The 27,906-nt window shown below is 56.6% G+C and overlaps 2 protein-coding genes across 9 annotated transcripts in view; one reads left to right on the forward strand and one right to left on the reverse strand.

The window, feature by feature from the left end:
- MYH14 (myosin heavy chain 14) overlaps nt 1-10,607 on the forward strand; it is a 77,026-nt gene extending 66,419 nt beyond the window's left edge. For all 4 annotated transcript variants that reach the window (XM_088027207.1, XM_028091466.2, XM_028091467.2 and 1 more), the window contains 4 exons: nt 5,620-5,828; nt 8,467-8,575; nt 10,169-10,341; nt 10,454-10,607. In XM_088027207.1, coding sequence (XP_087883333.1) covers nt 5,620-5,828; nt 8,467-8,575; nt 10,169-10,341; nt 10,454-10,607 — 645 coding nt within the window. The remainder of the gene's footprint in view (nt 1-5,619; nt 5,829-8,466; nt 8,576-10,168; nt 10,342-10,453) is intronic.
- Nucleotides 10,608-14,798: 4,191 nt separating this feature from the next.
- KCNC3 (potassium voltage-gated channel subfamily C member 3) lies at nt 14,799-27,567 on the reverse strand. Of its 5 annotated transcripts, none has more exons than XR_015769196.1 (6): nt 26,683-27,567; nt 21,353-22,460; nt 19,483-19,674; nt 19,105-19,201; nt 16,236-16,295; nt 15,178-15,193 (listed from the first exon to the last, which is right to left on the reverse strand). XR_015769196.1 is itself a non-coding variant. In XM_088027743.1 (5 exons), the coding sequence occupies exons 1-4, from the start codon at nt 27,565-27,567 to the stop codon at nt 16,279-16,281; spliced, it is 2,202 nt and encodes a 733-aa protein (XP_087883869.1). In that variant the 3' UTR covers nt 15,114-15,193; nt 16,236-16,278. The 5 variants fall into 5 exon arrangements, 3 of the variants coding, with proteins under 3 accessions (XP_087883870.1, XP_087883869.1, XP_027947282.1); XR_003607313.2 differs by having other exon boundaries at nt 19,105-19,231; XM_088027743.1 differs by lacking the exon at nt 19,105-19,201 and having other exon boundaries at nt 15,114-15,193.
- Nucleotides 27,568-27,906: the final 339 nt, after the last annotated feature.

A 27,906-nucleotide genomic window follows, 5' to 3' on the forward strand; every position in this document is an offset into this window, starting at 1 on the left:
CTGAGCCGCCCGCGTGCCCCTCATTAATTTTTAAAGACATATTTTGAGGCCTTTCAGGAGCCATGCCCTGACACTGCTTGGGATGCAGAGAAGAATAAGACCCCAGCTCAGCCCTTGAGGAGCACCTAGACTAGTAGGAGAGGCAGTCATACTCCAGAATGATGATCTCACTCAGGGTGAAAGCCCAGTCATATACAAGGCCCTACACTCTGGCCCGTGGCTAACTCAGACCTTATCTCTAACCCTTCCTTATCCCTGGTTGACTCTGCTCCAGCTACACCAGCCTTCTCACTATTCCTTGACTCTGCCAAGTTTATTCCTGCCTCAGGGCCTTTGCACTTGCTGTTCCCTCCTCCTGGGAGAAAGCTCTTACCCCAGACCATCCCATGTCTCATTCCCTCAGAAGAGCCTTCCCTGACCACCCTGTGTGAAGCAGTCACACTCTCTCACACAATTCCCTCCCATTCTCTCTGCTTTAATCTCCTTCATGTCACTTAACTGCTACCTGGAACTATAATATATATTTACCTGTTTGTCTGCTATCCATCTCCCCAACAGAATGTAAGCCCCTTGAGGGGTGCCTGATTGGCTTAGTTGGTTAAGCATCTGACTCTTGATCTTGGCTCAGTCTCGATTTCAGGGTGGTGAGTTCAAGCTCTGCGTTGGGCTCCGTGCTGGGTGTGGAGCCTACTTTAAACAACAACAACAAAAAGAATGTAAGCACCTCAAGAGTAGAGCCTCTGTCTTTTTTTTTTTTTTAAGATTTTATTTATTTATTCATGAGAGACAGAGAGAGAGAGAGAAGCAGAGGGAGAAGCAGGCTCCCCGCTGAGCAGGGAGCCCGATGCGGGACTCGATCCCAGGACCCTGGGATCATGACCTGAGCCGAAGGCAGACGCTTAACCATCTGAGCCACCGAGGAGCCCTAGAGCCTCTGTTTTAACTGTGATGACTACTCTATCTCCAGAACCTAAAACAGTGCCGGGTGCTCATTAGAAATGAGGTAAATAAGCCAATACATGCTCTAGTGAAGGGAGCACAGGATCCTACAGCCGTACACGGAATGATGGGACTTAACCAAACTTGCATCCTTGGCTGTTAGTGAAAAGGAGAATGTCTTTAAAAATCAAAATGGGAGTGGGGCAGTGTGCCTGGGTGGCTCAGTCAGTTCGGCATCTGACTGTAGGTTTCAGCTCAGGTCATGATCTCGGGCTCCTGGCATCGAGCCCCTGAGTTGGGTCCGTACTCAGCAGGGAGTCTGCTTCTTTCCCTCTGCCCCTCCCCCCTGCTCATGTATGTGCGCACACATGTGCTCTATCTCTAAAGTAAGATAAATAAGTCTTTAAAAAAAATCAAAATGGGGGCAGAGCACCTGGATGGCTCAGTTGGTTAAGCATCTGACTTCGCCTCAGGTCATGATCCCAGGGTCCTAGGATGAAGCCCAACTGTAGGCTCTGCACTCATCGCAGAGTCTCCTTGGGACTTCCTCTCCCTCTCCCTCTGCCCGTCCCACCTTCTCTCTCTCTCTAAAGTAAATAAATCTTTAAAAAAATCAAAATGAAACTTAAAAAGACACAAAAAGGGATTTACAAGAAAATAGCAAATATTGAAGACTGGCTAAGAAGATCCAACATACAGTAAAGGGAGTCCCCAAAGAGGAAGACCCAGGCAGGAGGACAGAGCAAATAACCCGAGAGCATAATGCAAGAACTTTCCTGAGATAATACAGTTGGAAGCTACATACTGGAAGAGCACACTGTGTACCCAAGGATATTGACCTATCAAAACTTAAACCAATTGGGACGCCTGGCTGGCTCAGTTGGTTAAGCGGCTGCCTTCGGCTCCGGTGATGATCCCAGGTCCTGGGATCGAGTCCTGCATTGGGCTTCTTGGTCAGCTGGGACCCTGCTTCTCTCTCTGCCTGCCGCTCCCCCTGCTTGTGGCTCTCTTTCTCTCTCACACATAAATAAATAAAATCTTTAAAAACGAACAACAACAAAAAAAACCACAAAAAAGAAAAAATAAACAAAAAACTAAAAAAAAAAAAAAAAACAAAAAAATACCAGCGGGCGCCTGGGTGGCTCAGTCAGTTAAGCATCTGCCTTTGGCTCAGGTCCATGATCCTGGGGTCCTGGGATCAGGCCCCACGTCAGGCTCCCTGCTCAGTGGGGAGTCTTCTTCTTCCTCTCCCTCTGCCCCTGCTTCTTCTCTCTCTGTCACTCACTTTCTCTTTCAAATAAATAAATAAAATCTTTAAAAAAACACAAAAACTTGATACTAAGACAGATGCTAGTGAAACTATTGCACAAATAAGGGGGTGGTATCCTTAGCCATCTAGGGAAAAATGAGCACATGATCTGCAAGGAAAAGAAAATTAGATTGTCATCAGATTTTTGAGAGCAAGATTTCATGCTGCAAGAAAATGGAAGGATATAGTTAAGATTCTCAGAGAAAGATATGAGCCATGGATTTTGCACCCAGCAAGACTTCCTTGGGGCCGTGTTCCCACAAGTGATTCCTGAGGAATCTACGAGACCGGTGGTTCTCAAAGTGGCCCCAAGGCCGGCAGCATCAGCATCACCTGAGAACTTGCTGGAAATGGAAGTTTGAGGGCCTCAGCCAAACCCAAGTGAGTGAAGAATGCCAGAGGTGGGGCCCGGCAATCTGTTTTAACAAGCCTTCCAGGTTCTGAGGCGTGCCACCTCTGAGAGCCACCGCCCCGGGGAGCCAGGTTCAGATGATCGATCAGAAGGAATCATTAGAGAGACACCAGCGTGAGGGCGTAATGAGCGTGAGGTTTGCTCATTGTTCTAAGACTCAGTGAGGGCTGAAAAGGAGTAAGAAAGGTACCAGCTGTCTGCTCCGTTGTGTGTAGTGCAACTATTTTTAAATTAAGAGAATGGGCAAATATGTAAAAAAAAAAATTGTATTACTGCATTGAGTAATTATATTGGTAGTGACAGTATTTGCGGTGTGTTTCTGAGACCATCACATGTGTAACGTGGAATAAAGTAAATGAGTAAAGATGGCACGTCCGCATTCTGTTGCCACCCGCGTCTGTAAGCATGTTAGCACCTAAAGGTAGATGTGTCATGAGGAGAGGCTAAATTAAAACCAAACAAAACCCTGTGGTTCTGAATTGGACTTGGGCGTGTTCACATGAACTTGTGAGGTATTTTGTAGAGAGCCATCCTATCTCTGTCCAGAAGGCCTGAGAACAATAACCAGTCCAGTAGCCATGAGCATCCCTGGTACCCAAGTTTGTGGTCCAGAAATGCCATGTTCTGCTAAAAGAAACTGCAACTTCTTTACAAACGGCTGATTCCAGATCTGAAACAGGAAATGAACAAGAGGAGCCTGGAGCCTCTGGTCATACCATGCCTTGGTCTGCTCAGGCTGCCATAACAAAATACCCTGGAATCGGCGGGGGGGGGGGGGGGGGTCAGGGGGTGGAGGGCAGGTGCCTCACACAACGGACATTTATTTCTCACAGTTCTGGAGGCTGGGAGTCCAAGATCAAGGTGCCAATTAGGTAGATTTTATTCTGAGGCCTCTCTCGTGACTTGGAAGCAGCCACCATGTGGTGCATGTGCAGGGAGAGAGTGCTTTCTCTTGAAGCTCCTTATAAAGGCGCTGATGCCATCATGGGGGTCCCACCCTCATGGCCTCATCTAACCCCAATTGCCTCCCAAAGGCCCTGTCACAAGATCCCACCACATTGGGGCTTAAGGCTTCAATGTAGGAATTTGGGGGGGCCACAAGCATTGAGTCCACAACATACCAGTTATCAAGGAAGCTAGCATACATTTTTTTTTTAGATTGTATTTATTTGAGAAAGAGCACAAGCAGGGGGAGCAGCAGAGGAAGAGGGAGAAGCAGGCTCCCCGCTGAGCAGGGAGCCCGATGCAGGACTCGATCCCAGGACTCTGGGATCATGACTTGAGCCGAAGGCAGACGGTTAACCAACTGAGCCACCAGGCGCCCCAGGAGCTGGCATACTTATGTTAAAAAGCACCTAGACATCAACCAGGAGAGGCTCCTGTTGGCCCCAAATGGAGCAATTGGAGCTTCTACAAGAATAATAATCACAACTGCTTTAAATCTATCCAATCTGTTTAAATCCATGAGTTCACAGTGATTTTCTTTCCCTGCTCATTAGTCACTACATTAGTTTCCTAGGGCAGCCATGACAAAGTACCCAAACCAGGTAGCTTTAAAACAATAGCAACTTAGGAGCTCCTGGGTGGCTCAGCCAGGTAAGTGTCCGACTCTTCACCTCAGCTCAGGTCTTGATCAGGGTTGTGAGTTCAAGCTCCACACCAGGCATGGAACCTACTTAAAAAAAAAAAAAAATAAAGTGTATTCATAGGTTTGTTTTTTTTTAAGATTTTATTTATTTATTTGACACAGAGAGACACAGCGAGAGCAGGAACACAAGCAGGGGGAGTGGGAGAGGGAGAAGCAGGCTTCCTGACGAGCAGGGAGCCCGATGGGATCCCAGGACCCTGGGATCATGACCTGACCCGAAGGCAGACGCTTAACGACAGAGCCCTGTTGGTTTTTTGTTGTTGTTGTTGTTGTTGTTGTTTTAAAGAAACATACACAAAAGTTTTCAAATGGGCAAGATTCAATTATAGGATCTAGGCCTTCATCTCTGAGTGATAAAACTCGAAAGAGGAGCAAAGAAGTGATTACCATGAAAGTCAGGGTGGTGTGCTGTTTTGTGGGGAAGGTAGGGGTTGATATTAGGGTGGTGACATGCAGGGCCTTCTGGAATGGCAACGTTCTATTTCTTCACCTGGGTGGGAGCGACAGTGGTGTTTGCCTTTTGTTAACTCCTGACGTCATAGACTTGATCAGTTTCTGACTTTCTGTATTACAGTTTCATTTTCCAATAAAGTTTTTTTTTTTTTTAAAGAGCATATGCTAATCACCATGCCGATGTGTTCCTGTGAGGGCACGGTGTAATAAAGTATGAATCAGACTGGATCTGACTCACTGCCTTAGCTCCGGCGCAGGACCTCACTCGGAGTATGAGCTGAGTAAATAAACAGGAACTATCGTTAGGGGCTTGTTTACACATTCTCAATGTAGTAGTTACTGTTTGTTGAGCTGGCATTTCTTAAAATGATGCCACACGTCACCCATATCAGAACCACCTGAGGTGGTTGTTGAAAGTACGGATTCATGGACCGCCCCCCCACCCCCACCCCAGATCAGCTGGAAGCAGAATTTCTGGGGGATGGGACCCTGCGGTCTGCATCTTTTTCACAAGCTCCCCAGATGATCCCAGTGCAAACAGAAGTGTGATAACCCTTCGAATGGACTCATTCACAGAGGTAGAATCTATAGCATTTAAACAAGTTTGTGATAGTCTTGTGGACTTATTAAAAGAGCAGAAAGCTGTTGGAAAGGTTAAAACCCAGGGCTGGCACTGCTGTTGGCTGCTAAGCCAATCAGGACAAATACATGCTGACATTTATTGAGTATTTAGTATGTACCAGGCTCTGTGCTCTGCACTTAACCATTGTCAACTCAATTGTGGGAGGTGCCTGAATTTACCTACTGTCTTCCCTCTGAGACTCCCCCGTGATGGTTCTGCTTTTCCCACTGCTACAGGTGGAATCACTGACTACAGAGCTGTCAGCTGAGCGAAGTTTCTCGGCCAAGGCAGAGAGCGGGCGACAGCAGCTGGAGCGGCAGATACAGGAGCTCCGGGGGCGCCTGGGTGAGGAGGACGCTGGGGCCCGGGCCCGCCAGAAGATGATCATTGCCGCCCTTGAGTCTAAGCTGGCCCAGGCTGAGGAGCAGCTGGAGCAGGAGAGCAGGTGGGTGTTAGAGGAGGGCACAGCTGGAGGGTGATCCCCACATTCTGGTCAGGGAGATGAAGGGGAGCTGTGTTATAAGCACCTGGTTTAGAAACATCCAAAAGGCATCATAATATTAATGATTGCTGATTTCCTCTATTATTTAGGATGTTTTGGGCTGCAAGTAACTGCACTCCCATGAAGAATATGATTTAAACAGGAAAGTAGGGGCGCCTGGGTGGCTCAGCCGGTTGAGCATCTGACTCTTGGCTTTGGCTTGGGTCATGATCTCAGAGTTACGGAATTGAGCCCCGTGTCAGGCTCCATACTCAGCGTGGAGTCTGCTAATCCCTCTCCCCCTGCTCCTTCCTGCTCCCACACAGTCTCTCTCTAAAGTAAATAAATCTCCAAACAGTAATGTAGCAGTTTAGCTCCACCTGCATAACAAACAAACTTTAGTGGCTTAAAACCACAACCATTTCTTACTGCTCATGAGTCTTTGGCTGGCTGATAGGTTCTGCTGATCTGAGCGTGGGGGCTTCATTCATGCATCGGTAGCCGAGTGAGCTAGATGGATTTGCTGATCTTGGCTGGGCTCTCATTTGCTTAAGGTCTTGCCTGGGACACTGAGGCTAACTAGTCTCTGCTCCAGACTGGCCCAGGATTGTTCACATGGCAGAGTCCAGGTTCCAAGAGTTAGGGAAAGTGTTAAAGACTTCTTGGGGCCTAGACTTGGAACTGGTACAATGTCACTTCTGCTGCATCCTCCTGTCACTAAAGCAAGTCGTATGGCCAGCTCAGATTTAAAGGAATGGTGAAATAGATTCTGTCTCTTGGTGCAAGAAGCTGCAAAATCCTATTGCAAAGGCTGTGGATACAGGAGGAGGTGAGACTTGAGGCCATTTCTGTCCCAGGCAGAGCAGCAGCCTTGAGGACACATGTGGGAGACATCAGGGCATTTGGAGAAGGGTGACTGGTCCTGGGAGCCTGTGACTCAGGAGAAAGATGGGGAGGTGAGAGGCTTGAACGCCAGGCTGAGGAACTCTGTCCTGGGAAGATGGGAAGCCATTCGGGGCTGTGAGCTGGGGAGGGGCAGGGCCAGTGCTGGCTGTAGAAAGTCTCCCTGGGGGTCAAGTTGGGAGCAGACTAGAGGACAGAGACTGGGAGCTGGGAGGCCAGGGAGGAGGCTTGGTGCTGGTCCAGGTGGCAGGAGATGAGGCCTAAGCTGGGGCTGGGGTGTGAGGGGATGAAAAAGAGTCAGGAGCAGGAGGGATGGAGCTGGGGGCTGATAGGCTGTTGTGGGTATGGGGGAGGAGGACAGTGTTAGGGGTTAAGTCCTGGTGACTGTGGGAATACTGGGGAAACAAGCTGAGTTCACTGGGGAGCATGATGAGCATGAGAGGTCTCAGGGACAGGCAATGGGAACCAGCCCCAGATGGTCATGAAAGAAGGTGTTCTCATCCCAGGGCCTGGCCAGGGACCCAGGGATTCATGGGAGATGTAGTTTGGGGTCTCTGGGGAGACCTTCCAGAGGTGGATGGATACACCAGTCTGAGCTCCTCCTCCCCTGTTATACAGATGGAGAAACTGAGGCTCAGAAGGTATTCATGACCTGCTCAAACTCAACCTGGGAGCAACAAGTGGCCGGGGGATCTGTAGCTGAGGGAGCCTCCCCCACCACACCCCTTTCCAAGGCTCAAGCCCTCCTGCTTCCCCCGTGCCTGCCTCTCAGCACACCTGAGGCTGCCGAGCACTGCCCATCGCTAGGGGCTCCATCACCTGGACTTCACCCCGGGTGTGATGGTCCTTGCAGGAGAGGGCAGATGAGCCAGGACCACAGATGGGGAAATTTGGGAGAGGGGAGGGAAAGGCTTTGAGGGGACAGGAGGTGAGAATGGCTCTGGTGTCTGACCTGCAGATCTAGGTGGAGCACAGGGGAGGAGGAGCGGGTTGGGGAGAAGGTGCTGAGCCTGGCGGGGACTGTGAGGGGTGTCGGGGTCTGGTGGACTGCCGAGGCTGGGGGCCGATCCAGGCTGGAGCCCAGGAGACAGATTTAGCAGATTTAGCAGGCTGCTGATGGGTGTGGAGACCTGGGGTGCAGATGAGCTTGTCCAGAGAAAGGCGTGTGTGTGTGAGAGGGGAGAAGGAGCCGGGGTGGCTGAGGGGGGAGCTCTGGGCTCCCAGAGTGTCCCCCACACACGTAGGGACAGTGGAGGAAGGGAGTTGAGAGAAAAGGGACAGGCCAGGTCAGGTGGGAGAGCACAGGCTTGAGCTAGGGACTCAGGCTGGAGGACAGAGAGGGGGCAATGGGACAGGCTGGGCGAGGGTAATGCCCCATATCTGACCTGGGGACTGGTGGTCAGTGAGTCAGTTCCCTGAGAGGAGGACTAGGGGTGCACAGTGGGGTTTGGAGAACTGGTACAGACATGGAGACACTTTCAGGAACATCAGGCATCTTGATACAAGTCAAGGACTAGAAGCCCTGGAGTCGGGAGCCTGGGAGCCATGTCTGACCTGAGTAGACTATGGGAGCTACTTGGAGTTGGGAAGGAGGGAAGAGGCCACTCCGAAAACAGGACAGCAGCCACTGGACAAGGCTGAGGGGACAGCACCCTATGTAAGCACCTCTCCTGATTGTCTGCTTCACGCGCCTCTCCAGGGAGCGCATCCTCTCTGGCAAGCTGGTGCGCAGGGCCGAGAAGCGCCTTAAGGAGGTGGTGCTCCAGGTGGAGGAGGAGCGGAGGGTGGCTGACCAGCTCCGGGACCAGGTGAGCAGCTGACGTCTCTAGGGAGCAGTGTGGGGGATGGTCTCCATGCTGTCTTTGTAGGCCATGAGTTCCCATCGCGAGAAGCCACGTGCGGCTACCATTCGGGGGCTTGGTAACATCAGCAGAGAGCTGGAATCAGTGACTTTGCGATCTGTAGATTGTGGAATCTAGGATAGGTCCTGGTGGGGAGCTGAGAGAGCTAGAGAGAAGGAAGAAAAAAACCTCCCCAGAGGCTAGGCTGGGGCTAAAATCACAACGTGTAATGTTTACGGAATGCCTTCTATGTGCCAGGCACTGTGTGAAAGATGTAATGTGTAGTATATTTAGTTCTTGCCAGAACCCTATAAGACAGGTACTATCCTTTCCCCTCTTATTCAGGTGAGAAAAATGAGACACAGAAAGGTGAAGTAACTTGTTCAAATTACTTAGCTCATAAGAGATGGAGTCTGGGTTCAAACCCCAGGACTCTGGAGGCAGAGTCTGTGCTCTTAATTACTTATTGAGCAGCAACTGTGCCCCCAAGTACTGTACCATGTGGTTTAAAAACAAAAACAAAAACATGTCTGCATTCTTTCACCAGCCCCAATGCACAGGTGGGAAAACGGGAAACTTTAAAAAGGGACCATTTGTACCAAAGTCACACGGTTAGGAGAGACAGAGCCTGCATCAGATTCCAGGTCTCTCCAACTATAGATAGAGTCGCCGTGCCCTTAAAAGCTCAGCTGCGGCTTATTCGCCCTGCATTCCACAATTACCGGGCACCCAGTACTGTATTTGGCATTGGAGATACGGCTGTGAACAAGACAAAGAAGGTCCCCCTGTTCACGGAGCTCACATTTGTAGCATAGGAAAAGGAAGACACAAACTTACAAACAAGGAAAGATGAGGACAGATTGTGACAGGGGCTCTGAAGGAACAGGAGAATGAAGAGAGATGTGGAGGATTAGGGAATACTCCCTAGATTGGGGGTGGGGGAGTGGGGTCAGGAAGACCTCTCTAAGGTGGTGACATATGAATTGAGAACTGAGGGGAGAGAAAGAGCCAGGCAGAGGGAGCAGCGGGTGCAAAGGCCCTGGGGTGCGGAAATAAGTCTGGTGAGTTTAAAGCAAGAAGCAGAGCAGTGTGGCTGGAGAGAAGAATGGGGAAGGAAGTTTGAGTGATAAGAAATGAGGCCAGAGGGGTTGGTGGGAGGCAGATCACGCGTGTCCCCTCCCTGGAGACAGAGATGAGAGGGTTTGGGGAGGGTCTTGATGAAGCTGGTCTGGCCAATGGGTTTATGGGAAGAAGACCCTGCAGGGCCTGGAACGGCAGACTGAGGGGCTGGGACCTTGTCCCAGTGCCACTAGGGAGCCATGGGAGGGCTTTGAGCAGAGGAGAGAGGGGGCCAGCTCTGGGCATAGAAAGACCAAGTCGGGGACAGCCTCACATTTGAAGCTGGGATGGAGGCTGGCAAGAGGATCTAGAACAAAGCATGAACAGAAGGCAAGGCACAGGGTGTGGGGTGTGGGGCAGGAGGGATGGGGCTCTGGGGGGCCAAGGGAGTGGGCGAGGACGGCACCTGGAGACTCAACCCAGCCCTCTGCTCCCACCAAGCTGGAGAAGGGCAACCTTCGGGTGAAGCAGCTGAAGCGGCAGCTGGAAGAAGCTGAGGAGGAGGCGTCCCGGGCTCAGTCAGTCCGCCGGAGGCTGCAGCATGAGCTGGAAGATGTCACAGAGGCCTCGGAGTCCATGAACCGCGAGTTGAACACGCTGAGGAACCGGCTCCGGTACAGCCAGCCTGTGCATGCGCACCCTTGCTCCATAGACCCCGCCCCCCAGCACTCTCTGCCCCCGCCCCTCCTTTAACCTCTATCTCTTGGTCTCCCCTTCTCCCTGCAGACGCGGCCCCCTCACCTTCACCACCCGCACAGTGCGCCAGGTCTTCCGACTGGAGGAGAACGTGGTCTCGGAAGAGGAGGCCGAGGAGGCGGAGCCTGGGGCTGGGCCGCCACCCCCGGAGCCTGATGGGCCGCCGGTGTCCCAGCCCCAGTGACACCATCCTGTCCCCAGCCATGGCCCCTCCCTCCCTGGCCCCTCGATGCTCCAGTCCCAGGAACCCTCCCTCCGGCTTCTTGCACTTTGGAAATGGTGCCACCCTCTGGCACTACAGCACTTACCAACCCCATGGTGGGGGGGCGGGGGCGCTGAGCTCGCCTGTGAACCCCTCAACACAGAGGAGCAGACGAGCAGGGAGACGAGGACTGGGGCCCTCGCTAGGAAGGAGATCCAAGTGTAGTTGGCAAGCTGTGGTCCCGAAGGGCTCCCCTCTATCCTTAATTGTTAGCAAGGGAGCATGGCTCCCCTGCCCTCCGAAGCTGGGGTTCCCATTCCCTTACCCCTCTCCCTCTCTTCCTCTCTCTCCACTTAGCCACTGACCCCTGAACTTCTGATCGACAACAGCCTGAGCCCCAGGTCTCCACCAGCCTTTGACCCTTGCAGAGGGGCAGGATAAGGGGACCCCTCTCCCCTCACCTCCCCCCCCCCCCGCTCTGTCCTCCTTTCTGGTTGCTCTTGTGTGATCACAATTCGGTTGGATTTTCCTGCGGGGGCTGGAGGAGGCCCCCATATCCTCCCAGTGTCTAGGCTCTCGCAGAAATAAACTCCAACCCCAGCCGGACCTCCATGGGTCTGTAGTGTGTTCCTGCTCAGGGATCGCTGATGGGGCAGCAGGTGGGGCAGTCTGCTGGTTCGAATCACAGCCGACCAGTGTTGGGAGCCTCCGGGGTACCGGCATCTAATGTGGAAAAACTCATTTCAGCCTCCTTCCCAGGTATTCGCTCCATTATACAGCTGGGGAAACAGACTGAGCTGTGCTGTCCCTTGCTCCAAGCCTCCCAGTAAGTGGCAGAAGGGATGCGGCACTCTGGCTGACCCTCATGTCTTTGCAAAACAGTGACAGAGTGACTGTTGAGCCACCTGTTGAGTAGTGATCCTTTGTTTAACTGAACGTGGGCTAAACGTGGGACACTCGTCTCGACCTTCAACACAACCCCTAGAGGTAGGGATTCCATTGCTTTCCAGCACCTAGAATAGTGCCTGGCATTTAGTTGGAATTCATGTATTTGCTGAATGAATAGACCACCCCCTCCTGCCCTGTTAGAGTGGTAGAAACAAGCCCGAGAGGTTGAGAGACTTGCCCAAGAACGCACAGCTACCAAGAAGTTGAACCCACACAGTCTGGCTTCAGAGTGGGCGATATGGAGCGTGTGACCCTCGGCCCCTACCCTCTTACTGTAGACCTAGCTCCACTCCTCTTCTGGGGTTGTCACCCTCACCTCAGAGCTCCTATTACCAGGTGCCCTCAGAGTTTCAAGTTAGGGGTGTGGATCCCCATTTTTACCATCAGGGAAACTGAGGCAGTCACTTCTTTCCCCCCCCCACCAACCCCCCGAAAAGTCACAAGGCGAGAGCCGGCGATCAGGGGGATGTCTGGACCCCCTGAAGTGCACACCCTTGCTCATTTAATATGACCCCTGTTCTTGAAGACCCAACTCCTCTGCTCCCAAAACTCCCACCCCGCCCCAGATCCGGAGACCTTCCCAGCAAACAGGATGCAACTTTTAAATGAAAAGGAAACTTTTATTTTGGTGGGAAGTGAGAGGGTGGGGGGGAAGGGGGCATGACACTTTTTCTTTGGGGAGGGCAGGTGACATGCGGCAGCTTCTGCATTGGGCGGTTCATGCACCCAGGGTGGGCGTGGGGGAGACTTGGGGGAGGGGCCATGCCGACCCCTCCCTCCCTGCCCTGGGGGTGGGCTGAGAAGACCCGCCATTAGCACCAGAGTTGGACGATTTGCAGACCTCCCCTCCCCACACTGACTCCGGACACCCGCCCCCATCCCTGAGAGCGCCCCCTCGCCACTCCTCCCACCTCCCACTTCGACAGGCCAGGCCCGCCCCGCCCACATTTGAGTGAGAAAATCTTATTGCTGTGTGTGTGATGGGGAGGAGGAGCCGCTGAACTCAGGAAGACCCCCGCCGTTCGTTCCTCCCCAATCGCCCCGCCCCCCGCCCCGTGTCCGTGCGTTCCCGGAGCGCAGGAGGGGCGCGACATGCGTGTGGGGAGCGCGTCATGCAGCGCATGCGTGTAGTTGCAGGCACCCTGGCGGCCGGGGAGAAAAGGGGAGCGGGACTTGGAAGTTGTCCCTTTAGCTCTCGCTCTTCCTCCCCGAATCCCACACTGTTGACTTGGGGGATGGGGGCGGTGGTGAAGGACGTGAGTCACGTTCTGTAAAGGTTTATGATTGTGATTATTTTTAAAAGCTGAACTAAAAAGCTGGGTACGTGTGGCAGATTGGCGAGCAGGGGGAGACGTTGGGAAGAGGTCTGTACCCTTCGGAAAAATCCTCACCCCCTTTCCCCTCACTGTTCGGCTTCCGTGAGGGTCAGGGGAATCTGGGGGCTATTTTTTTTTTAAGTAGTTAAACCCTTTGGCAATATAATCAGTCCCCACCCCAATACCCTGGGTGTCTGGAGCCCCTAGCCCTTTGCCTCGCCCCACCCCGCTCCCACCAGAACCTGCCCCACCCCTCACCCCTGATTCGCCAGGGTTTAGGGTCCGAGGGAAGGATGGGGGGGACTCAAAATGTCCCTTGCATAGGAATCGTTGCATCAAGAATCGTGCTCAGTGACACCCCCCAACCCTCGGGTGGGTGGGGGGTTCCTGAGGCCGTGGGAGCAGAGGGAGGGAGGTTGCTAATTCCGTGGGCCTCCAGCTCCAAAAGGGGAGGTCCCCTCTAAGGATTCTGGGACCGGTGTGGTCTCTGGGCTTGGGGGAGGTAGCGCATCCTTGAGCCAGGATGGGATATGAGAAATGATCTTCCACCCGCGAGCATGGCGGGACGAGGAATGCCGGGGAAGGGTGGGCTGGGGTCCCAGCCGCGGTAGGTTTTGTCGTTTCCCAAGCTTCTGATGTTCCAGCGTCCCTTGACGGGGGCACAGCCTCTGCTGTAAGTGGAAACACTCTACCCTAAATAAACGGTGTCTGGGCCAGGCAGCAGTATCTGGACTTACCGGCTTCTGTGCAAGATGCCATAACAGACAAAACTTTTTAGATTAAGTGTCCTTGTACTGCCTAAAACCTTAGCACATCACCGGGGGTCCAAATATTCCCCTTCTGGGAAACACTGATGTCCATTAAGAGGGTCCCTTTGGGGCACCATTTAAGGGGAGGAGCTCTTGGAAGAGGCAGGGCTAGGCATAAGAAAGGGGATGCCCGGGGGGGGGGGGCGGGCAGGGGGGAAGGTCTGGTTCCCTGGAATTGCAGACAGGTTGAGCCTATCTTGGAACTTCTAGCATCAGGAGAACCTGGGGATATTTGGAGGGGGGTAGGCCTGAGGATTTGGTGGTGTCCAAGAAATGTCCAAGTGTGGGAAGGATCTGGAGCATCCCAAAGGCTGAAAGTGAGCTGAAGGGCTGGGTTAAGTCTTGGAGATTTGAGGTGCTGGGATGCAGTCCAGGCAATGGGTGGGGCGGGGCTTGGGGGCAGCATCTGTATGCAGAGGTTAAGTCCCAGGACCCTGTGGCGATTTAGGGGATGCGGGGTGCCAGGGTTGGTCTCAGGAATTCTGGGTGCAGGCCTCATGTCCTGGTAATCTGGAGGGGGTGTTGGGGAATTTTGTGTGCTAGGGCCAGATCATCCCAGAAATTCTGAGATGGGAGGTCTGAGTCCATGCAGCAAGAATAGAGGCGAGCAGATCCCTTGGGGGGGTGGTCTGGGGAGGGATGAAAGGGTCACATCCACCAGAGGGATCCTCCTAAAGGCTGAGGGAGCAGCTGTCCACAGCACACGCCCTCTGCCTCTGCTTCTACCATCTGAGCTCCGCTCGTTTTTGGGGCTTGAGTTGACTGTTCCTCCTTACCCCACATTGTTGCTAATATATATATATTTTTTACATCAATGTGATGGGTTGCCCTCCTGGGGTGAAGGGTAGGAGGCTAGGATACCCTCGCGTGGCTTAAAAGCCAGCCCGACTCCCTTGACGTCCCCGCCCCCTTCCCAGAATGCCCCTTCCCTCAATCGCGTGGCATGCAGCCCCTGGCGGCTTATTGCTGAGGTGGACTTGGGGGCGGGGTCCAGGTTGAAGGAGGCATGCAGAGTAGGGGAGAGGCGCCCCAAAATGTAATTGGCATAATTTGGACTTATTTACAGGAGTTTATGGGAGCGGGAATTCCTATGGCTCATGGAGACCTGAGAAGGCTTTATTTGGGGGTGGGGGAGTGGAGAGTTGGGGGGGCTGGACTTTGGCTCCTCCCCCTCCATCCTGGGGGCCCAGGTGGGGGTGAGGGGTCCGGGGGTGTCTGCTGGCGTCGTCGTCTCGGTTGCATATTATTAATGACTTTTTGATTTAAAAAAAAAAACCCTTTCCCCCACCCCCCACCCCCAGCTCCTTTGACCTTCTTCCCTGTCACCCCCGAGTCCCCCCACGGGGGGGAGGGGAGCGCTAGAGGATGGAGGGCAGGGTTGGGGGAGCGCGGCGGGCGGCCCTGGGAGAGCCAGGGGGAGTGGCAAGGGGCGCCAGGCGCAGGGACACCCCGCTCAGGCCCGCGATGCTGCTCAGGCTGCGGGATTTCTCGTAACCTGGGGGGGGGGGTCAGAAACACGGGAGGAAGCATGGAGATGGGGGTGCAGGGAAAGGGTCCAACAGGGATGCCGGGGAGAAACGGCCAGAAGGGATAAGAGACGGAGAAAGAGAGAGAGAGAGACAGAGAGACAGGAAAAGTCAAGAGACAGAAAGAGGTTAAGCAGAGGGTCAGGGATAGAGACGGTGAGGGAGACACAGGGGATGAGAGACGAGACAGTCAGGCACCGAGACATAACAAGACAGATGGCAGAGGCAGAGAGATGGACAGAGGCGGACCAAGGAGATGGAGAGAGAGGTGAACAAATTGGACAGTCAGCATCAAGGAGAAAGGTTCAGACATGGGGAGGGGGGAAGAGACCCAGGGTTAGGAGGCAGAGTGGCGCCCACCGAGCCTCCCTCACCCTACCCCCGCCGCAGCCCGCCCCCCACTTCCCCTCCCCCTCCCCCGTTGGCCCCCTTATCTGAGGCAAAAAGGTGGGGGGGGCAGCGAGGCGGATGGTGGGCAGCACGGGCATGGGGAGGGAGCTCGGGCATGGGGAGGGAGCTCGGTGGAATGCATGTAGGGGGAGCAGCCAGTGGGAGGGCTCGGTGGGGGCTGACCTAGTTGTGGGGAAAGGGTGAAAGGCAGGAGATGGGGCTGTGGGGGGGGGGCAAGGAGGAAAAGCTAGCAGTGCCCCCCGGAGGGGCTAGAGAGCAGTCTGAGAGGGGCAAGGCTCACCTGAAGGTTGTAATGGGGTATCTTTAAAGGGTCATGAAGTCTTGAGGTGGAAACCTTCTGATGGGAAGGGGAAGGTTCTAACAGTGTCTTGATAGCCAAAGGGGTCTAAGACTGGGGAGTATGTGTGTGGTTTCTTGGGAAAGCTTGGGAAGATCTGAGTTCTGCCAGTGTCTGGGGGAAGTTCTAGTGCTTCTCTAAGCGATGCCAAGAGGTCTGTCTGGATAAGGGCGTCTTGACCACAGGAGAGGGGGCCTGGGGGGTGGGGGTTGGAAGCCCAGCATCTTGGGGACACCCCCTCCCAGCCATTCCCAATTGCTAACCTGGGGGGAAGGGGCAGGGGGGGACCGAGGGTCTCGCGAGGTCTCAGGCGGTGACAAGAGCTGGGGACAGAAATACACAGAGTCACGGCGGGGGGAGGGTGGTCGGGGGAACCCCCCAACACAGCCTCACTGTTGGGGGGACGGAGAAACGCCGGAATCTCTTCTTCCTCTCTGGTGTTTTCCGGGGGAAGGGGAGCAGTGAAATGGGGGCGGCCAAAGACATCAAATATGGAAGGAGCTTCCGGGGTGGCTGGGGGTGGGGGTGGAGGGGGGGAGGAGGACCAAGGAAGGGAGGTGGGGGGAGGGTTGGGGGAGAAGGGGGAACAGGTGTCAGGTGTTGGACTCAGGAGGTTGGTGTGAGAAGAAGGGAAGGGTCATGGGGTGGGCAAGGGGCGGGCTAGGGGGAAGGGTCTTGGGAGAAGGAATGGGGGGACAGTAGTGGAAGGGGGGGTCACCCAGGAAGGACAGAGAGAAAGGGAGGAGCTTGGGAGTGCAGGAATGGGGAGGGATCCAGGACCCAGGGGCAGAGAACTCAGTCAGCCCCATCAGCTCCAGCCATTATTTGAGTTCAGTGAATGGATTTTGGCATCAGAGGCAAGAGCAGCGAAGACCTCCACCCACCCCACCCCCACTCCACCCTCCCTTCCATTCCCAAATCCTCCCCACTCCCTCTGCCCCTCAATTCCCTGGGGGCCCATCTAGATCTGGGGGGGGAACAAAGGGTGGAACGGAACTGGGTGCAAGCAGGGGGAGGGGTGAGGTGGGAGCAGGGAAGGGGGGGATGAGATGAAAATGGAGGATGAATTGGGGCGGATGGAGGGATGGAGTGAGAAGAGCCACAGTCCCTCCTGGACTAGGAGCCTGGAAGCCTGGGTTCTCGTCCCTGTCTGCTCTGTGGACGGGGTTGCTCATGGCCCCCCTGAACTTCTGTGAAACAAGGGGCTTGAGACAAGGGTGTCCCTGCAGGCTGCAGACAGGGACTCTTTGGGCTATATCTCTGTATTTCTAAAGAAGGTTCCCCAGATGGTTGCTGAGGGATTAGGTGATAGATAGGTCAAGTGCCTTCAGGCAGCTTCCTGTCACTTTGAAGATCAAATCCAGCCTCTCACCAAAACCCCTCATGATCCTTCCCCTGCATACTCTGTCTGACACCCCCCTCCCCTCAGCTACTCAGTTCCAGCCACACTTCCCTCCTTGCTCTTCCTGTGACAAACCAAGCTCATCCCACCTCAGCATCCCCTGGACCTTTGCACTTGCTGTTCCTTCTGCCCCACTGGCCCTTTTTACCGTTCAGGTTTCTGTGTTACCTCCTCAAAAAGGCCTTTGCAGAACCCCCTCATCTGAAGTGGCCAGAGTAAGCATCTTGTTCGTTTATTTGATTTTCTGCTGCCTCTGATCAGGAGGTAGCAAACTTTTCCTGCAAAGGGCCAATTCCTAAATATTTTCAGCTCTGTGGGCCACACGTTCTCCATGGCAACTCATCCACTCTACTGTTGTAGCACGACAGTGGCTGTGTTCCAATAAAGCTTTATTTACAAAACAGCTTGCGGGCAGACCTGGCCCATGGGCTGAAGTGTGCCAACCTGTGCTGTAGCGCGTATGCTCTGCGATGGCAGATTCTTGCTTTGTGCACTGCCCAATCTCCAGTGCCTGGAACTGCGCCCTCAGTAATTAGCTGCTCCATGGATGGATGGATGGATGGATGGATGGATGGATGGATGGATGGAGGAAGCAAGCTCTATGTGTTAAGTTAGGGTTGCTATGAAGATTGCAGAATATGTGTTCACTTCTGGCATGAGATAAATGCTAGACTGTGTTTACTGAAAGATTCATCTACGACCTCGCCACTCTGTCCCCTGCATCTCCCCACTGCCAGGCCCCTAGCCTTGTCCCTCCCGACCCCACCCTGATCCCTGACTTCCTCTACCTTGTCCCTTCCTCTCCATCCCTGTGCGCACCCCTGAACCGGGCCCAGGTGGCATCCTACCCCTGGACCTTCATCCCAGCCTCCTGATCTCCAGTCTCCTGACCTCCAGTCCATCCACACACAGCCCAGGAGCTGACCTGCCCTCCCCGGGGCCCTAAACAAGGTCCTGGACCTTCAGCCCCGCCCGGCTTTCCTGCCTGTCTACTTGCCAGTCCCCAGTCTCCTCAGCTTTTCTTGTGCTGGTCCCTCTGGCAGCTACCCTCTAATGGGATCACTTCTCCACTTGAGGTCAGGCTAACTCCAGACATCAGTTCCTTCAGGAAGCCTTCCCCGTCACTTCCCTCCTACCCGGGGGAGTTTCGAGTGTTCCTCATACTGCGCGTCCCTGTGCTACCTCCACTTCCAGAGATCACCTCAAATAGGGACTTTCAAGGTCCGTGTCTGCCTCTCCCATCAAACTGGGAGCTCCTCTGGGGGCGCGGGAATGGTCTTCTTCCCTGCTGACTGCCTGTGCCTAGCACTGCGCCAGGAACGTGCGGGTACTCTGTAAGTGCTGGCCAGTTCACAAGCCACTGGGTGAGTGACTGAGTCTTCCTCACCCCGGCTTGCACCCAGAAGTGTCCTGGGTGTGCACCCTGTTTTCTTAATTGAATTAAAAAAAAAACACCCAAGGGGAGGCAGGGAGAGAGATGTGGATGGGGGTGAGGATGGGGGGGTCAGTCGTGAGGGCAGGGAAGGGAGGTCAGGCACATGGTGAGGAGGGCTGGGTTAGTTCTGGGGGGTTAGTCCTGGGCAGGTGGGTGTGGGGTCAGTGTCATGGCTGCAGGTTAATCGGATGGAGCTGTTCAGTGAGGGGAAGGGAGTCTCGGTCAGTGGGGGCTGCATGTTCTCAGAGGGGTTAGTCAGGAGGGAGGTGGGGATCAAAGTGGGGGGGCTACTTACCCCGGGGGAAGGGGATTCGTCCGCTAGGGGGATATCCAGGCTGCAGCGTTGGCGTTGAGGTCGGGCAAGAAGCTTGGGGGACCTGGCTTACGCCAGTCTGGGGGGGGCAGTGGGGGAGCACCAATGGCTGGGGGTGGGGGAAGAGGCCAGAGGGTCCAGGGTGGGGCGAGGGGGGGAGATGGAGATGGAATAAAGACAGGTGAAGGGTCAGTGGTGAGGAAATTTGGGCGTGGGGGGTCTGGGAGGAAGGGAATTTGGGGCCAGGGGATGGGTGAAGGGAAGTCCAGCACCTCCTCCCCCATCTCCCTCTCCCCCCTCCCCTGAGGGAGGGAGAGAGAGAGAGGGAGGGTCCCAGGGGGCCGGTGGAGGGCACCTCACCTTTCCGGATGGAGCCATCAGGGGAAGGGGCATAGTCGGTGAGGAGGAAGCAGGCTCGGTCCCGGCTATAGCGTCCTCGGCTCCCGGGGGTGATGGGGCTCTTGTCTTCTGGGGACATGGCGGGCTGGTCGATGGCTGGGCAGTCCTCGTGGGCGAGCGCAGCTGCAGCAGGGTCCCCATTGGGGCGTGGATCTGCGCCGGGGGGTCAGAGACACAAAGGAGTGAGGTGTGGGAACTCAAGGTGGCGGTGAGATTAGCAAGGAGGGTGTTGGAGCATGTTGGGTGCCGGAAGTAGATGATTGAGGGGCAGGGGGTCCCGAGGAGGTGACAGGAGGGTGCACAACTGGAAGCAGGGTGTCAGGGTGTGCGCGTGGTGGGCTGAGGGAGCAGGTCATTGGGGGAGGGTGTTGAGTGCTGGGAAGGACAACAGGGAGAGAGAAGGGTGGTTAGGCGTGGGTGTGGAGGGAGGGTGTTGAGTGGTAGGAAGTGGTGGTCGGGCCAGGTGTTGGGTACTGGGCAGGGCAGGACTCGGGTGGGGTGTTGGGCACTTGGAGGGTGGTTGGGAAGCGAGCTGGGTGCTGGGAAAGAGGCTGGGTTAGAGTGCTGGGTGGGCAGTTGGTTGAAGTGAACTAAGCAGCGCAGGACTGGGGTGCAGTGTTGGGTTGGTAGGGTGCATGGCTTGGGATGGGTTTGAAGGATGGCCGGGGGATCTAGGGGGCTGGGAGGGAGTTGTTAGGGAGGGTGTTGGGTGCTGGAAAGGGCACAGTGGGGAAGGTTTGGGAAGGTGACAGAGGAGGGAGGGGGAGGTGGGGGTCCCCCAGGCTCTGACTTAAGCTATTTTTAATTGGTGTGAAACTGGGTCAGCGGCTGAGGGAGCAAGATGAGGGCCGAGCGGCCCAGCTCCCTTTCTTGACCTACTTAAGTCACGGGGGTGGGGCCCACCAGCCTCTCCCTGCTCCGGACTGCAGCCCCCAATCATCGCCTCAGAGATGCAGACTCTCTGGGGTGGGGGTGGGGGTGGGGGGGTGCAACACTCGGTCAACTTTCTTCTCCCTCATCTCCTTCGCTTCACCTCTTTATCTCGGCAGCCTCTCTGTGAGTCTTTCAGACCCGTCTCAGGCTGCTCTCAGAGCCAGAGACGGGGCCCTGGGACCCGAGTCACCGTCACGTGGCCGGTCGCCCTCTGGGCCTGTCTTCCTGGCCTCTATCTGCCTTTGGGTTTTTAAGTCTCCTCTCCTCTCTTGGGATGCGAAGGATTCGGGCAAAGCGGACAACCCGCAGGAAGCCCAGCACGTCTTTAGCAGCCTTGGAGCTGAGGCCTGGGAGTCCCACCTCCAGACAGAAGGGCAAGATGGCCACACAGTCGAACCTGAACTCTCTGCCACTGACCCCCGCCCCGCCGCCCCCGCTCCCTCCATCTGTCGTCTCTCTCCCGCTCTCAGGGACAATCGTTTCTGTCGCTTTTAGACGCTCTTCTCAGGGTCATGGCTGGAAGACTCAGAGGCTGCAGCTGTCCCTTGGCCAGGTTTCTGGCCCGCCTGTGATTCCCATGTTAGACCCACTCTGTGCCTGCGTCTGAGTCCCCCTCGCCGGAGGCTCATGACTCGGCCTCCCTGGTCCCCTGGAATATCATGGCTGTCCCCGGAATATCTGTCTCTCCGCAAACGGTCTCTCCCACAGAATCTGTTTCTGTGCCTTTTCACTGACCTCAGCAATAGCTGTTTGCTCTTCCCTCTCCCCTCTGCTGTGACACCCCCCCCCCATTCTCTTAACCTCAGCAGTGACCTCCTGCCCCCTCGAAACCTCTCCACCTCCTCCCACGGGTCTCTGCCTGTGATCCCCCCACCCACCCCTCATGCACCCTTCTCACCTGCCCGGTTGATCTCAATGACTTCCTCCTGAGCCAATGGGCAAGGCTCCCCAGGGGCTGGCAGAGGAGGCAGCCCCATGATCCCGAGCCCACCCGCTCCCCCCCTGAGCAGCCCGGGGTGCGTGTGGGGGCCCGGTGGGTAGGCCCCAGCCACAGTCACCCCCACGGAAGGTGGGGTGATGGGGGGCGGGGGGCTGATGCCACCGCTGCCGTGGTGGGGGTGGTGCGGGGGTGGCGGGGGAGGGTCGGGCTTGCAGTAGTTTGGAGAGCCGGGCTGCGGGGGGCGGGGGATGTGTTTGTTCTTCTTCTTGGGCAGCTTCTGCTTGGCCATGGCCAGCGAATAGTACATGCCAAAGTTGTTGACAATGACGGGCACGGGCATGGCGATGGTGAGCACCCCCGCCAGGGCACACAGTGCCCCGACCAGCATCCCCGACCACGTCTTGGGGTACATGTCTCCGTAGCCCAGGGTCGTCATGGTGACCACGGCCCACCAGAAGCCAATGGGGATGTTCTTGAAGTAGGTGTGGTTGGAGCCCAGGATGTCATCGGGGTCAGCGCCAATGCGCTCCGCGTAGTAGATCATGGTAGCGAAGATGAGCACGCCCAGCGCCAGGAAGATGATGAGCAGCAGGAACTCGTTGGTGCTGGCACGGAGTGTGTGGCCCAGCACGCGCAGCCCCACAAAATGGCGCGTGAGCTTGAAGATGCGAAGGATTCGGACAAAGCGGACAACCCGCAGGAAGCCCAGCACGTCTTTAGCAGCCTTGGAGCTGAGGCCTGAGAGTCCCACCTCGAGATAGAAGGGCAAGATGGCCACACAGTCGATGATGTTGAGGCTGCTCTTGAGAAATTCCACCTTGTCCGGGCAGAAGGTGATGCGCATGAGGAACTCGAAGGTGAACCAGACCACACACACGCCCTCCACATAGGTCAGGAAGGGCTCCGTCTCCACCTCCACATTGGTGATGTTCTCTGGTGGAGCCCCGGGGATCGGGGAGGCCTGTGTCACCGTCTTGTTGCTGATATGGATGAAGCCTTCGTGGGTCTCCAAGCAGAAGGTGGTTATGGAGATGAGGATGAAGAAGAGGGAGGCGAAGGCCACATACTGTGAGGCAGGGCAGGAGAGAGAGGGCAAAAGGTGACCCAGGCATCTGGTCAACCAGCCATATCCACAAGGCCCTCCCAGTGGCCCCTCTTCCCAGCCCCCAAAACCCCCAGAAACCCCATGCCTCCATCACAGCCTGCATCCTGCTGTCCCCTCTAACGCTGAAAAAAGGGAGGGAAAGGAGCAGGCAGCTCTCCCCAGCTTGGGATAGGAGCTGGCTCCAGCAGTGGAAACAGATGGGCAACTGTTTTCATGGAAACAGCAATTTCTGGTCCTTTACTCTGTCTCGCAGACCACTTCCCCATACCCTGTGTCCCATCTCAGGACCCCCCAGCAGGGTCCGAGGATTCTGGGGGGAGGCGTGGGGTGAGACCAAGATCACTCACCGTCTGTCTATCAGAGGCTTTGGAGTTCGGCTTGGAGCCAAGGGAAGGGGAAGCGGAGAAGGTGGGTGGGGAGGCAGAATCCCCGAGATGGTTAAGAAAACCTGGATTTGAATCCAGCTTTTCCTGTGCCTAATTTGGGCGAGGAGATTAAGCTTTCCACACCTCGGTGTTTTTTTTTTGTTTGTTTGTTTTGTTTTGTTTTTTACCAGATTATTATGAGGATTATATGGGTATACAAAAGTCCTGGCTCCAGAAACAGTGCTTGGCCCAGCGTCTGGAACTCAGTAAGAAAGCCTGAGCTCCTATTTAGGGTATGTGGGCATCAGTTAGTTGGGGGCAAGGTCCGGGCCTTCGGAGAGGAGCCAGGGTTTTAAGGACCCTGGTTCCAATGCCCGGCCTCAGAGAAGGGAGAAAGTTGGGTGTCACCCTCACCCAGAGAGAACAGTAAATGGCTGGAACCACAGAGGGGTATTAGGGCCATAAATAGGAAAAGAAGTGAAGGGTGAAGTCTGCAAAAATCGAAAAGGATAGAAGCAAGGAGGGCTGGGGTTTCAGGCTCTAGAGAGGAAGGGAGGGTGGGGGGGGGCCTAAGCGTCAGGGGAGATGGTGGAGCTAGGGCCATAGAGGTGAGGAGGCTTTAGCCAAAAGTGCAGAGAAGGGGGTGGGGCACACATGGGTTATTTCAAGATGGGGAGGACCAGAGTCCTGCACTCAGTGGTGTGGATTTTGAGGAAAACCTTGAGGAGCAGAGGGGGATGCAGTCAAGATCTCAGAGAAGGAAGGAGACAGAGCTGGCCCCTGGAGGTGACAGTGGGCTTTATCAAATATGCAGAGAGGAGAAGAAGAGAGTGGGGTTAGTGCCTTGCAGGGAGGAGATGGGTGTTAAGGCAAAGAGGGGGCTTTAACCAGTTGGGTAGAGGAGGAAGGAGGGCCTGGGTAGCTTGAGTTTTAATCAGGGATGCAGAGAAAAGCGGGGGCCCAGGGTCCCACTGCAGACAGGACCCCAGACCTTGGGGTGGGCTGGGGGCCTGCACAGCCCCTCAGCCACTCTCCTTCTTCCACAGGGCTGGGGGGCGGGGTCTGGGCTTGGGAAGGCCCAACTTTGAAGCGCAGAGCAGAGAGGGCCCTGGACCCTGGGGTGGGCTGGGGTCAGCGCTGGCCTTCTCTGCCCCGCCCCCCTCCTCGTTTCTCCGCAGTGGTTTAAGAGGCCAGAGGCCGCCGCACAGCGCATGCCCGGTGCTCCTACGCCCCCTCCGAGCCGGGTGCGCGGCGCAGGCTGCGGCACCGCAGTGGGGGCGGGCCGGCCAGGCCGGGGGGCGGGGCGTGCGGCGGCCAGCACCGCGGCCAGCTCCCCCGCCGCAGTGCGCAGCCGCCGCGGCTGAGAGCGGTCTTAACCCCTTCCGGGCCGGAGCAGAGCAAGGAGGGCGCAGCCGCAGAGCCGCCGCTTCACCTCGGGAGGCCGCGGGCCAGGAGTTTAACTCCTACCCTCCCAGGGCAAGGAAGGAAAGGTGGGCAGCCCGTCGCAGTGCACAGCTGCAGGGGCTGGACAGCGTCGGGACCGGTTTAACCCCTTGCCCCGAGGTGGTTCAAAAGCAGAAGGGGCAGGAGGGCAAGGAGTCCCCGCAAGAAGGAAAGGAAAAATTACGCGAGGGGAGCGAGGATGAGGTAGGGCCGTACTCTCCACGTTGCACTGGCCTCTGCTCCCAACTCTGTCAAGCTCTCTCACTTGTAGCTTGGAAAGTACTTGGCAAGCCGACACTCAAAACCGTTTGTGGAGTAAGTGAGTGACAAGACCCCTCCCCCGTAACTGTCCCGAACCTCTATTCTCACCTCAGCACCCTTCAATGGGGTTACGAGGGAAGGGCGCCCCAGGCCATGGGGGAGGAGGCCACTCAGAGGCCTGAGGGGGCATTTAGGGCCAAGTCCCTTCGGAACCTCCTCCTCCCCACCTCCCCCCTCCCCAGCCCCAAATCTCGCCAACTCAGCGCTTCCTGGGACCAAACTTTATGCGGTGCCTCTGGGCTCCCCCCCCCCCCCCCCCGGCTTCGCACCCTCCCCTGGCGCGAATGCGGCACTGCGGCTCCGCGTCCTTCCCGGCCCAGGACACGGCACGGTGGGGGGAGGGGGGCGGACCGGTTCCTCCGGGTGTTTGGGTGGCCGGGAGGCTAGGAGGGGGCCCCGGAGTTGTTCCTCTTTCCCCTCCTTTCTGATCCCCCCATTTTGAACTGTCCCCCTCTCTTCCAACACAGGGAGGAAGTTAGTAGGAGGAAGAGGTTCAAGGGAGAACAAAGGGGGAGGGTAGCTATTTAACCTAGGAAGTTAGAGATGTTTGAAGGAAGTTTTGGGGGGAAGATGAAGGGAGCTTTGGGGAAAATCTGGCATTTCAAAGGGAGATAAGGCTAGAGTGTGTGCACTCTGGTTCACTTTTGGGGTAGGGGAGCAGAGGGTCCCAGTCCTAGGGTTTGGATGGTGGGAGGGCGGGGAGCTTGGGAAAGAGGGAGTGAGCAGGGCGGGGGTAGGGGCCAGTGGAAAGATACCAAGGCAGAGTGGAAAGAATTGGAAGGTACTCTGGGAAGGAAGTTTTGGGACAGATAAATGGGGGGGAGGAGTCCCAAAGATTGAGGTTCGTTAAAGTTCTGGAACAGGAGGAAAAGTCAGTTGATTGACTTGGAAAAGGACTGGGAGGCTCTGGATGGGGGACCCCAGAGATAAAGAGTGGGAAGGGAGAAGAAGCTGGGAGAATCTGTGGATGAAGAAGAAGGCATATGGGAGCTTCTGGAGAGGAAAGACATATTATGGGGGCTCAAGACTCTTCTGGAGACACTGAGGAGGAGTGTGAAAGGCTTGGGGGAAGTCTGGAGCTTTATAGGGAAAGTCCTTGGGATGGGAGTTGGCGTGGAAGATGCAGGAAGATATGTGAACACAGAGACACAGAGGGGACTGGATAGGGTCCCAGGAGGGAAGGCTCCCCAAGACTCCGTGTTGCAGTAGGGGGAGGGGGAAAGTGTGCTAGCCAGAGCAAGTGGTTTGGGGATTCACAGGGGTCCAGGAGGCTCTGAGATTGAGGCGGAGCCTTCTAAGCCTTTAAGAGCAGAAGTGGGGTTCAAAAATAGCCAGAAAACTCAAACTTGGAGAGAGGGGGAGGTGCAGGGAGAGGGGCATAGGGAGAAATAGTCAGGGAGGTGTTGGGAGAACCCGAGGGACTGAGGGTTGGAGAAGGGGCTTCCGAGGAGCTGCAGCGGGGCAGGGAAAGGAGGGGGCAGTGTTCACAGGGTCTGGGACGCTGAAGGTTAAGAAGGGAGGTCTTCTGAGGGTCTGGGGATGGTCCAAGAAACTGAGGGCTGCAGAGGGGTTCTCTAGGGATCTGAGGGGTAACCAAGAGAGGTGAAAAGGATTCACAGGAGCTCAGAAGACTCGGGACTGGAGAAAGTTCTTCTGAGGGTCTCAGAGGAGTCCAGGAAAGGGGGTAGTGAGGTTGTTCAGAGAAGCCCAAGAGATTCACAGTCGGGGCAGAAGTTTTTCAGAGTGCTGGGTAGCCTAGGGAAGCCGGCTGGGGTTTGGAGGGATCTGGGGGATTCTGAAGGTTGCGGAAGCGTCTTCTGAGGATCTGGGGATGGTAGGGAGGGGGTGTGTGTTCAGAAAAGTACAGGAGTCTCGGGGTTGGAGAAAGAAGCTTCTTCTCTAGAAGAGCCTGGGAGGCCCAGAGACCAGGAAGGCCGGGGGCGGGGGGGTGCTGGGACGGGCCAAGGGGTTCTGAGGGTTAGGATGGGGCACTCCTAAGGGGCTGGGACCTGGAGGAAATGGGGGAGGGGTGGGGGCTCCGAGAGCGCGCTCACCCTGGCGGCCCGCGACGAGTAGGGGTCCTCGAAGAGCGCCCACACACGGGGCTGCCAGCGGCGCCACCACGTGCCGCCTGCGCCGCCCGCGCCCCCTGGCGGCCCCCCGGCGCCGCCGCCCGCGTCCTGGAAGCAGAGGCGCTTGAGCTCGCCGCCCGCGCCGTCCAAGCCGCCGCCGCCCGCACCCGCCTCGTCGTCCAGGCCCGCGTCGTGGGCGCCGGCGGCGTTGGCGGCGTTGGCTGCGCCCGCTGGGTCCGGAGCCTCGAAGGAGTCGAGCGCCTCTTCGGCGTCGCGGTGCTGCCGGTAGGTCATCCAGCAGCAGGCCTCCACGTCGGTCTCGTCGATGCCCCAGAAGCCGAGCTCCTCCTCGAAAAGCGGCCCGCACACGTCGGCCGGACAGTGCAGCTTGCCTGTGCGGTAGTAGTTGAGCACGTAGGCGAAGACTCCCGGGTGCCGGTCAAAGAAGAACTCGTCAGCGCCGGGATCGTAGTCGAAGCGCGCCGCCGCCTCGGGCTCCGTCAGGCCGGCCAGCCGCGTCCCCGGCAGGGTGCGCAGCGTCGAGCGGTACGTCTCATGGCGCACGCCGCCCACGTTGATCACGATCTTGCCGCTGTCGCCACCGCCGCCGCCGTGCCGCCCCATGGCCGCCGCCGGCAGCCCGGGGCATGGCTCGGCGCGCCGGCCCCCGGGCCCGCGAGGTGCCGGGGGGCCCGCCGAGGACGCGGCGGGGCCGGGCTGCGCAGACTGCTGCTGCTGCAGCGGCGGCGGTGACGGCGGCGGGGGCAGCGGCGGCGGGGACTCGGGCGGCTGCGGCGGTGGCGCCGGCTGCTGCTTGCTGGCCCCCTGGCGCCCGCGGAAGGACGAGACGCAGACTGAGCTCAGCATTGGACGGGGGGCGGGGCGGGAGGGGCGGGGCGTAGGGGGCGGGGCCGCAGGGGGAGAGGCAGACAGGATTGGGTGGAGGAGGCGACGAGTGGAGGGGGCGGGGCCGCGGTGGGGGAGGAACAGAACTGATTGGTCTGGGGGAGGTAGGGCGGGGCTGAGGCCGCGAGAAGGTCGGGGACTCGGGGACTCCTCACAGCCTAGCTGGACGGGGCGGGGCTGCAGGTGAAGCACACCGATTGGATCTTTCCGAGAGAAGGGGCGGGCGGAGCGAGGTGTTAAGGGGGCGGGACCGGCAACTAAAGCTGCGGGGCTGTGCCGCACCGGGAAAACGGAGGAGGT

Source organism: Eumetopias jubatus, unplaced genomic scaffold (genome assembly GCF_037043125.1).
Source record: "Eumetopias jubatus isolate StellerSeaLion01/CBP00866 unplaced genomic scaffold, mEumJub1_p1.0 scaffold_10, whole genome shotgun sequence".
Taxonomy (NCBI): Eukaryota; Metazoa; Chordata; class Mammalia; order Carnivora; family Otariidae; genus Eumetopias; species Eumetopias jubatus.

What these genes read in the sequence shown, in the direction of transcription:
- KCNC3 (XM_088027744.1), bottom strand. Translation starts at nt 27,567, where the DNA reads ATGCTGAGCTCAGTCTGCGTCTCGTCCTTCCGCGGGCGCCAGGGGGCC. An exon ending in CATTGAGATCAACCGGGCAG is followed by an intron (nt 19,675 to 21,352) that starts GTGAGAAGGGTG and finishes CCCCCGGCGCAG; the next exon opens with ATCCACGCCCCAATGGGGAC. An exon ending in TGATGGCTCCATCCGGAAAG is followed by an intron (nt 15,194 to 19,482) that starts GTGAGGTGCCCT and finishes CCCCCCCCCCAG; the next exon opens with GTTACGAGAAATCCCGCAGC.